Source organism: Callorhinchus milii, unplaced genomic scaffold (genome assembly GCF_018977255.1).
Source record: "Callorhinchus milii isolate IMCB2004 unplaced genomic scaffold, IMCB_Cmil_1.0 Scaffold73, whole genome shotgun sequence".
Classification (NCBI taxonomy): domain Eukaryota; kingdom Metazoa; phylum Chordata; class Chondrichthyes; order Chimaeriformes; family Callorhinchidae; genus Callorhinchus; species Callorhinchus milii.
The window spans coordinates 96,957-108,531 of NW_024704814.1; the positions used below are offsets into that span (position 1 = coordinate 96,957).

Genomic DNA, 11,575 nt, shown 5'->3' on the forward strand with positions numbered 1-11,575 from the left:
TATCAAGCTACCGGGCCATATCCAACCTTCCCTTCCTGTCCAAGGTCCTGGAACGAGTTGTCGCCTCCCAGCTCCGCACTTTCCTCTCCACCCATTCATTTTTCGAGCCCCTTCAGTCGGGTTTCCGTGCTACCGATAGCACAGAAACTACCCTGGTCAAGTTCACCAATGACATCCTGACCATCTGCGAACAGGGCTCCATCTGCCTCCTCGTCCTCCTCGACCTATCGGCAGCATTCGACACGGTCGACAACGCTATCCTCCTCCATCGCTTATACTTCCACCTCAGCCTTCAAGGCCCTGTCGTTGAGTGGTTTAGGTCGTACCTCTCCTACCTTCTTCACTTTGTTTCCACGAACGGCTTTTTACTCCATCCCCGCACTGTCTCGTGCGGTGTCGCTCAGGGCTCTGTCCTCGTTCCCCTCCCCTTCACCTTCTATATGCTCCCCCTGTGGTGCCATCATCCGCAGACATGGGGTTAACTTCCACATGTATGCGGATGACATCCAACTCTACCTTTCCTCCTCTACTCTCAACTCCACGACCCCCGATGTCCTGACAGCTGCCTGTCCGACATCGAGTCCTGGACGAGAGACAAATTTCTTCAGCTCAACTTGCACCTCAGGCGCTGACAGCATCAGCATCCAAGGCTGCACTCCACCTCTTAAAGCCATCAGAAAACTCGGGGTTCTGTTCGACCTTGAGCTGTCCTTTCTCCCTCATATCCGCGCCACAACTGGCACCGCCTTCCATCACCTCTGGAATATCGCCAGACGATGGCACTACCTCACCCCTCAAGCGCTGAAACTCTGGTCCACGCCTTTATCACCTCAAGGCTGGACTATAGGAACTGTCTCCCTCCACACTGCAGGTCATTCAGAATTCCCCAGCTTGTGTACTGTCCCGCACCAGGCTTCGGGACTACATCACTCCCACCCTCGCTCCCCTCCACTGGCTCCCCATCCCCCAGAGGATCGAGTTCAAGATCCTCATCCTCGCCTACAAGGCCAATCACGGACTTGCTCCTTCCTGCCTCTCCGACCTACTATCCCCCTACCTGCCCGTACCCTCCTTTCCTCTGACTCCAGTCTGCTCCACATCCCCCGCCCCAACCGTCCGACTATCGGTGGTCTTCAGCCTCTCAGGCCCGAGGCTCTGGAACTCCATCCCTCGGTGCCTTCGCCGCTTCCTGCCTTTCCTCCTATAAGGCCGGTCTCAAGTCCTTTCTCTTTGACCGTGCCTTAACCTCCACTCTCGACTCTCTACCCCATCCTCGCTCCCTCCCTTCCCTCCCCTCACCCTGACCATTTCCCCCCAAGGCTCGGGTCCTGACCCAACTGCCCAGCGCCTTGGGACGTCCTCCCGACGTGAAAGGCGCTCTATTGGAATCTTGTTGTTGTTGTTGTTCCAAGGCCTTGACAGCATTCCTAACGTGTGGTGCCCAGAAATGAACGCAGTGAGTCCTCGCGCTGAAGCCTCATCGGTGTTTTATACACATCATAACCTCCTTAATTTCGTCTCCTGGACGATAGACATTGGAGTCCTGCGGTTCGGTGGACAGAGCGCTCGCCGTGCGAGCGAGACGTCTGGTTCGTACCCGGTCAGGCAAAACCGGTGGCGAGTTTCCTTACTCCAGACACGCGATAATAATCCCTATAGAGGGGCAAAACAAACAAATATAAATTGGTCACTTCAACCCACGGCTGCTTGTGCGACGCTGCTGTGCACCATCGGCTGCCGCGTATCACCAACAAATATACAGTCACTTCACTTTACGATGTATTCCGTGAAGCGCTTTGGGACGTCTGTGAGTCACAATGAGGCACTGTATCAAATGGAAGTATTACTACTATTGCACTGGGTACCAGGCGCAGCTCGCGGAAGCTACAGGACTGACCAAGCATTAATACTACACACACCATTAATACCCCACACATCCCCTTAATAGCCCACACCCCATTAATACCCAACACACCTCATTAATATCCCACAGTGCCCGTTAATACCCCACAAAGCCCATAAATACCCCACACAGTCCGTTATTACCCCACACAGACCAGTAATAGCCCACACACAATCAACACCCCACACACACCAATAATATCCCATACACGACAGTAATCTACCACATAGTCCACTAATCCCCCACACAGTCCATTAATCCCCCACAAAGCCCAGTAGTACCCCAGCAGCCTAGTCATATCCCCCACAGCCCAGTAATACACTCCACAGCTCATTAGTACCCCCCACAGCCCATTAATACAACTCAAAGCCCATTAATATCCCCATAGCCCATTAATACCCCCCACAGCCCACTAATATCCCACACCGCGCCTTAATAATCTACACAACTCATTAATACCCTGAACAGACAATTAGTACCCAGCACAGCTCATTAATACCTCAAACACTCCATTAATACCCCACACCGCATGAATACAACACGCAATCAATACCTCTAGCAACCCATCAATACCCCACACACACCGTCAGTAAAGCATACACCCATTAGTACCCCACACACCATTAGTACCCCACACACCATTAGTACCCCAAACACCATTAGTACCCCACACACCATTAGTACCCCACACACCCATTAGGACCCCACACCCATTTTACCCCTCACACCATTTTACCCCACACCTACTGGTATTGCACAAACCCATTGGTACCCTCACACCCATTGGTAACCCTCACACCCATTAATACCCCACACACATTGCTCTGACCCCGCCCACTCGCTCCCCATTGGTCCACCTCAAGCCCCGCCCCTTCAGCCACAGCCCTATTGGTGCGTCCGTCACAAACTGCACTGTGATTGGCCCTCCGTCCCCGTCAATCATCTGCACTTCCGCCCCATCTCTCTGTCCTTCTCTCTCTCCTTCTCTCTTTCCCTCCCTCACCGTCTCTCTCTCCTTCTCTCTCTCTTCCTCCCTCAACGTCTCTCTCTCTTCCTCCCTCACCGTCTCTCTCTCCTTCTCTCTCTCTCTCTATCCCTCACCGTTTCTCTCTACTTTCTCTCTCTCTCCCTCCATCACCGTCTCTCTCTCCTTCTCTCTCCTTCTCTCTCTCTCTCTCTATCACCCACCGTCTCTCTCTCCTCTCCCTCTCCGTCTCTCTCTCCTTATCTCCCTCTCTCTTTGTTCCTCACCGTCTCTTTCTGTCTGTGCCTCAACATCTCTCCTCTATCTCTCTCCCTCACCGTCTCTGTCTCCTTCTCTCTCTCTCTCTCTCTCTCTCTCTATCCCTCAACGTCTCTCTCTCCTTCTCTCTCTCTCTCTGTCCCTCACCGTCTCTCTCTCTCTGTCACTTACCGTCTCTCTCTCCTCTCTCTCTCTCCCTCACCGTCTCACTCTCTTTCTCTCTCTCACCGTCTCACTCTCCTTCTCTCACTCTCTCTGTCCCTCACCGTCTCTCTCTCCTCTCTCTCTCCCTCACCGTCTCTCTCACCTTCTCTCTCTCTCACTCTCTCTGTCCCTCACCGTCTCTCTCTCCTTCTCTCCCTCACCGTCTCACCCTCCTTCTCTCTCTCACTCTCTCTGTCCCTCACCGTCTCTCTCTCTCTCTCTCTGTCCCTCACCGTCTCTCTCACTTTCTCTCTGTCCCTCACCGACTCTCTCTCTCTCTGTCCCTGACCGTCTCTCTCTCTCTCTCTCTCCCTCACCGTCTCACTCTCTCTCTGTGTGTGTCCCTCACCGTCACTGTCTCTCCTTCTCCCTCTCTCTCACTCACTGTCTCTCTCTCTTTTTATCAATCTCTCCCGCCCTCAGTGTCTCTCTCTCCTTCTCTCTCTCTCTCTCCCTCCCTCACGGTTTCTCTCTCCTTCGCTCTCTCTCTCCCCCGTCTCTCTCTCCTTCTCTCTCTCTCTCTCTCTGTGCCTCACCGTCTCTCTCTCTCTCTCTCTCTCTGTCCCTCACCGTCTCTCTCTCCTTCTCTCTCTCTCTCCCTTTTCCTCACCGTCTCTCTCTCTCCCCTCTCTCTCTCTCTGTCCCTCACCGTCTCTCTCTCCTCTCTCTCTGTCCCTCACCGACTCTCTCTCTCTCTCCCACACCGTCTATCTCTTCTTCTCTCTCTGTCCCTCACCGTCTTTCTCTCCTTCTCTCTCACTCTCTCTGTCCCTCACGGTATCTCTCTCTCTCCGTATCCGGAGCCGCCGCTGACGGCCGCCGCGTGCGAAGACGCAATGACGCAGGGCCGGGAGTCCCACCCGCGCGGTGACGTCGGCATGTACGGCGCCGTACGGCACCGCTCTCCGCTGGGGGCCGCCATGTTGTACGGCGCGGCTTCTGCAATAACAACAACAGCAACAATAATAATAATAATCCTCGCATTTTATATAGCGCTTTTCACGTCGGGAGGACGTCCCAAAGCGCTTCACAGAACACACTGTAGAATGAATTGATTGTATATTTGTGGGCGAACGCAGCAGTCAATTGCGCACAGCAATGTCCCACAAACATTCGTGTGTTGGAAATGACCAATTCATTTTTGTTTGGGTTTTTTTTTTGGAGGGATTATTATTAGGCTCTGTGTGGAGTAAGGAAACTTGCCCAAGGTTTGGCCCTGACCTGCCTGGGATTGAACTCCGGTCTCTCACTTGCAAAGCGAGTGCTCTAACCACTGAGCTACAGGACTCCACAAGTTCTGGTTGGGGGGAGGGGGGCAGTGAACCCTACCCTCTGGAGACCTTTAATGCGCCTTTACACTTGAGCAAATTGCGTCTTTTCAACAACCGCCACCTCCACGCAGTCTAGCGTCTCAGAGCGCTTCAGCGTGGTGGAGTTTGACCGGCCCGGGGAGGGCGGGAGGTGACACGGTCGGAAGGGAAGATTTTCAGGCAGGACGTGAAAAGGGGGAAAGGGGTCAATGCGGGAAGATTGCGGGAGAGAGTTCAGGATTTTCGTGGGTCAGTGGCTGAAAGGGCGACCGCCAATGATGGAGCGGATGGGGGGAGGGACAAGGTGGAGGCCGGTGCCAGACGAGCGGAGGCGCCGAGTGGTGGATTGGGGAGTGAGGAGATCAGGGGGCGGAGTGGTCGGAGAGGGGGACATTAACGGCACATTAAAGAGAGGGACTTTTAATGCGCAGTTTCAATAGGTGCAAATCGTATCTATTCAACTGCACAGTAAACAAAGGGCCATTTAATGTGCGGTTTAATTTGTTGTAAATTGTAGGTATTGAACGCCACATTAAACAAAGGCCCCAGGAGTTGGCCGGCAGTAACCTGACCCTCTCCTCCTGGGCTGGACAGCTTCGCTCATACCTGAGAGGGAATTGAAATATCTCGTGACATGAATGGAAAAGACAAGTGAGTTTCTCTCTCGCGGGTCCTGACTGACAGTCCTCCACATTAATCCCCTCGGCGGAGGGGAGGGGGAAATCTATCTGTGGTGGTGGGGTGTGGGGTGGGAAATTAAGCAGCTCAGAGCCTGCAATGGGCGTCTTCAATAGGTGCAAATGGTATCTGATACATTTAGTGCTGAGATGTGTTGCCCACCTGGAAAACCGCAGGGAATTCCTTGTACCCACCGCCTACATAGTGAGGCTCAATCCCGCGCTTGTCGGACGCAGAACGTCCATCTGGTGACTGTGCTCCTCGGGGACGGCGATCGGGGCGTAAAACTAAACACTGGTTTACAAAATGCAACTTGTGTTTAAGGATATCAGACATTCGGTCCCGCAGTTACAGGAGAATATCCTTCAGATTTTGGGGTCCTGTGGCTCAGTGGTTAGAGCACAAGCTTTGCGAGCGAGACACCTGGGATCAATTCCAGGCAGAGCAAACCCTCGGGCAAGTTTCCCTACTCCACACGTCTAATAATAATCCCTCCAGAACAAAAGAATAATAAATTGGTCATTTTCAATCCACGACTGTCTGTGGGACACTGCTGTGCGCAATTGGCTGCCGCGTTTCGCCCACAGATATACGGTGAATATATTTTCAGATCCCACAGACTTAAAAAGCGCTGAATCAAATACAATGATAATTATTGTTATTATCACCCAGACTGCTGATGATTCAGATATTTTATTCCATTTCTCTGCCTTTCTCTCCTCTCCCCCTCCCTTTCGCAGTATCCAATTCTCACCCTATTGAAATACCCAGAAGTGGACAAAAGCTGTGAATTTGGCTCAATCACATGAAGACGACATTGGCTTTGAAAACTGCCAGAAAACCAACTGCTATACTATCAGCCAATTACCTTTAAACGTGAAGGGAATACGGCTGTATTATTGGCTTCCCACAAAGAAACTAATCAGATATAAATATGAGCTGCCAACACAAGGCAGGGGAGAATGTCTGAGAAAACCGAAGGGAGCGACATGGAGTGTGGATCGACCTCTGGGAAAGGTAAGTAATCGCCTCTCAATTTCTCGGTACCTTCGTCACTACTTTATTTGCTGAAGATATTGTTGAAACAACACGTTTACTTTGATGCATTGGCTATTGACTTGTGAAATGAAGTTGGATTTTTACTGCACTGTTGAATTTAATGTATTAATAATATATAGTGATATTTCATTATAATCCTCCAATTTGCTAATGCGCCTCATCACAGCAATTAGATATCTCAAAACGCTGCACAGAATATATTGTAAAATGCATTTGGTGTTTTGTGGGTGAAACGCCTAAGATGCAGAGTGCAGTTAGTTTTTTTTCATTAGAAACGTCTTTCTCAGGGATTTCGGTTTTATTTAATGACATTTCTGAAAACATGATTTGTACTCATTTACGTGTAAGTAGTCTGTGAGGAAGGTCTGAATGATGCCTTTCCTTTTGATTGTGCTCTGAGACGCTATCCTGCACGGAGGGCGCTATATAAGTGCAAGTTGTAGTGTTCGGTTTGAATCCAGGTGGATTAGTACAGAGGATACATCAATCACTACCACTACCACATATCGCTTGTCAATAGTTAAGTGACATCAATACACCAGAGAAGAAATTCAGTCTCAATCTTGGCAGAGGGGACGGAAACTTTTCATTTTTCTAGTCTCGGTTGGATCGATGCCAAACACCTTGAAGCTTTGATTTCTACATGCTGAATTACAGAGTTAATAAAATATAAATATGTAATTATAGTCTTTATTAGCACATTGAACGTGCTCTGGCAATGATTATATCTTAACATTGTCTTTGACTTTTGAAAACATCTTATGTTTTGAAAACTAATTCAACCAGTAACGTACTTTCTGTAATTTTTTCTGAATATTTCATAATTAGTGCCTAAAAATCCACTGTTTAAAATGTCTCAAACAGCAAACACAAGTGAGTTAAGATTTTTTTTACGTGTGTGGTAAACAGATAATCCCTCCAATATAAAATAATAATAAATTGGTCATTTTAAACCCACGACTGTTTGTGAGACAGACACTGCTGTGATCAATTGGCTGCCGCGTTTCGCCCTCAAATATACAGACAATTCACTTTACAGTCGATTCTGAGAAGCACTTTGAGATGTCAAGAAGACGTGAAAACCACTATATCAAATACAATGATTATGATTATTTTTATTATAAGCGCGTTCCTACTTATAATTTAGGTAATCGGAGGCCTGTGGTATAAATAATAATATTAATATTAATTCTTACATTTGATATAGCGCTTCTCACGTCGGGAGGACGTCCCAAAGCGCTTCATAGAACAAACTGAAAAGTGAATTGACTGTATATTTGTGGGCGAACGCGGCAGCCAATTGCGCACTGCAATGTCCCACAATCAGTCGTAGATTGAAAATAACGAATTTATGATTGTTTCTGGTTTTTGGAGGGATTATTATGAGGCTCTTTGTGGAGTAAGGAAACGTGCCCAAGGTACCTTGGGACGTCCTCCTCAGTTGAAAACCGCTTTGCAAATGTAATGTTCGTGTGCTTCTGTTTTAAATAACATTTCTCTACAGCAGATCAAATCGCAAATGGGTTCAGCTCCAAACGCAACCGAGTGAGCGGAGGAGAGTACGGGAGCAGCAGATACGATTTGAGAAAGAGGGATAGAAGGGATTACACTGAGGAAAGGGATCTTCCAGACGATGATTACCTGTGTGAGTGAAAAATCAATCTGAGTTTCTCAGCATCAAATGCTCGAGTGCAGAATCGGGCAGATGGCAGCCGGGCTCAGTTGGTGTGCTCTTTGCTCCGAGTCAGAAGTTTGTGGGTTTGAGCCCCACATCGCGGGCAACGAGTTGACAGTCTGGGCTGACACTGCAGTACAGAGCTGGAGTGGGGGGTGGGGGGGTGGGTAGCGACGCACTGTCAGATGTGCCGTCTCTCCCCGGTGACCTGGTTTTAATGGAGCTCAGTTGACAGGGCTGGGGAATGGCAACTCAGGTCAGGAACGGCAACCAAGCGCTGTCAGCAGAGATGGTCAGCCTTTCCACTGCTGTGGGGGATGGGAAGGGCTATGGGGACTGAGGAGAGAGCAGTGCAGGTGGTCAATATGGGGTTGGGAACACGGCACTTAATTGGAAAAACAATGAAATCCAGATTAAAGAGGTTTTGAGGAAGCGATAGGGATACAGATGGGAAGGAGACCCGTGAGAAGGGATAGGAAGGCGATTGAGGAAAATGCTCATTGAAGATTTAGTCTGTGCGTTTGAAATATGAGGCCGCGAAGTGACATCACGCAGTGGATTTTGACCATTGGTTGGTTCAGGCGGGAAACGTCAAAATGGCATCCTCCGTAGAGCCCCGCACCCTAATCCTGCCCATCACCGCGCGATGCACTGTCATACACCCCGAGCTTTTAAGCTAAAGTCACTCTGCGCCTCTCCAGACACATAGTAAAGATCCTTTAATGGTGTGGTGGAACACAGAGAAACTCGCTTCTCTTTTGGAAACATGTCATGGGATCTTTACTGTCCACCTGAACAGACATGGCCGGGAGCTCATTATAACATTTCATCTGAAGCACAGCACCTCCTACAATGGAAAGCATTTCCCGCATTAATATAAGTATCTCCCTGTGTCCCAGACCGTGGTCAACTACACTAATCACGGAGACGCCTCACGGCTGTTTGTGGGTAGTTGTTGCCATCATAAACTGACACTGTCAATAAGTGACCAGCATGAAGGGCGGTATATAAATGTAAGCTGCTACTGACCGTACAGTTCGCAGTAAATAATGTAAATCATTGACATCACCAGGTGCTGTACAAATGCAAGGATTCAATCGAAATTTGCTCCTGAGCAATTCGTACAGAAAGCCCATATATTGCTTATCCAGATCTTTCTTTTCTCCCATCAGCAGCCAAAGTAGGTGATTCTGAGTCTCATCCCTGGCCTCATGCCAACGTTGTGTTGAGTTGTGCCGAGTTCCTCCAGGAACACAACAGAAGACATCCCGAGTTCCATAAAGACACATCAACAACGCAGACTGCTTGTAGCGCAAATGATGCTTTGCAGCAGAGAGAGTGTCAGGAATCTATCGTATTTCATGTTGAAGAAAACCGAGTCTCGCAAACAGGATCTCTACAGGGTCACAAGCAATCGATCTCAGGAGATAGACTGTATAAATGTTCCCGATGTGGTGAGAATTTCATACATTCAGGGCACCTCAAGATACACCAGCAATCACTCCGAGAAAAGCGTCTGTATAAATGTGTGGAATGTGGGAAGAGTTTCACAGGATCGGACAGTCTGCAGATACACCATCGATCACACACAGGAGAGAGGCCATATAAATGTGCAGTATGTGGAAAGCGTTTTGCAACGTTAGCTTATCTCCAGATACACTATCGGTATCACACAGGAGAGAGGCCATATGAATGTGTTCAGTGTGGAAAGAGTTTTACACAATCAGGAGAACTCCAGAGACACCAGCAATCACACACAGGAGAGAAACCGTATAAATGTGCTGAATGTGGAAAGAGTTTCACAAGGTCGTGTTATCTCCAGGTTCACCATCGATCACACACAGGAGAGAAACCATATGAATGTGCAGAATGTGGAAAGAGTTTCAGAGCAACAGGATCGCTCAAAATACACCATCGTGTGGAAAGAGTTTCACTGCTTCAGGATCTCTCAAAATGCACCATCGATCACACACTGGAGAGAGACCATATAAATGTGCTGAGTGTGGAAAGAGTTTTTTATCCTCGAGTAAACTCCAGGGACATCATCGATCACACACAGGAGAGAAACCATATAAATGTGCAGAATGTGGAAAGAGTTTCAGAGCATCAGGATCGCTCAAAATACACCATCGATCACACACTGGAGAGAGACCGTATAAATGTGCTGAGTGTGGAAAGAGTTTTTTAACCTCGAGTAATCTCCAGGGACATCATCGATCACACACAGGAGAGAGGCCACACAAATGTGTTCAATGTGGAAAGCGTTTCACAACGTTGCCTTATCTCCAGATACACCGACAGTCACACACAGGAGAGAAACCGTATAAATGTGCAGAATGTGGAAAGTATTTCACAACGTCAGGTTATCTCCAGAGACACCGACAATCACACACAGGAGAGAAACCTTATAAATGTGTTCAATGTGGAAAGCGTTTCACAACGTCAGGGAATCTCCAGACACACCAGCGATCACACACAGGAGAGAAACCGTATAAATGTGCAGAATGTGGAAAGTGTTTCACAAGGGCAGACAGTCTCCAGAGACACCAGCGATCACACACCGGGAAAAGGCCACACAAATGTGTTGAATGTTGAAAGAGTTTCACAAAGTCAGGAGACCTCCAGGGACACCGACAATCACACACGGGAGAGAAACCGTAAAGATGTGTTGAATGTGGAAAGAGTTTTAAAAGGCCAAGTTATCTCCAGAGACACCAGCGATCATACAGCGGAAACAACCATATAACTCTACTGAATGTGAAAATATTTTCAAGGAAATAGCACCTCCAAACTCACCAGCAGATACACACAGGAGAGACTGTATAATTATGCCGAATGTGGGAATAATTTTGCGGTGTCGTATCAGAAAAAAAAATGTTCTTTATCAGCGGAAAGCTTTCCAGGAGCCGATACGGTTCAAAGTACGTACGAGAAGCTGCTTTGAGAAATGCATAGAATAACAATAATAGTTTGATGTATAACAGGACAGATATCTGTTTGATCCAACACCATTGACTCAGTTAAGACACCAGTGCGATAGTCTGTCCCCTTCTCTCCTGAACATGTGCTGAGGAACCAGCATTTCCTGAAGGTCCTCACAAACTGTTAGAGAGACCATACGAATGTGCTGAATGTGGAAAGAGCCCATGTCCGGCTATCACTGAGGTGTGTGGCTGCGGGAGAGAATAACAGAATGGCGCGGTGAGATATGAGCCCTCTGAAACCAGCTGTGGCTTCCAGTATCGGAGCTCACATCGCTGAAGTATATATTTTTGGTCAAAAGCACCTCGTCCCCTGGTTTGTTACCAGCAGAATGGGGAGTGCTTATAGTTTTTTTTTTTACCAACCAGTTTTTTTTTTCGCTGTTTATGTTAATCAAAATATTTCCTTTTCATTGCTGTGCTGGTGGGAGTGTTGGTGGTGGGGGCTGTGTTTGTGTGTGTGGTGGGGCTGGATGTGTGAGGAGGGCATCTGTGTGCGCGCGCGGGTTGGGGGGTGTGTGG

At 48.4% G+C, this 11,575-nt stretch overlaps 1 protein-coding gene across 1 annotated transcript; it reads left to right on the forward strand.

Annotated features, from left to right (window-relative positions):
• Positions 1-8,316: 8,316 nt before the first annotated feature.
• On the forward strand, positions 8,317-10,791 carry LOC103174069 (zinc finger protein 664-like). The gene is given in 4 exon segments (XM_042345684.1): positions 8,317-8,364; positions 8,972-9,020; positions 9,245-9,883; positions 10,015-10,791. Coding segments are annotated over 4 exon segments (1,389 nt in total). The 3' UTR covers positions 10,668-10,791.
• The last annotated feature ends 784 nt before the right edge of the window (positions 10,792-11,575 follow it).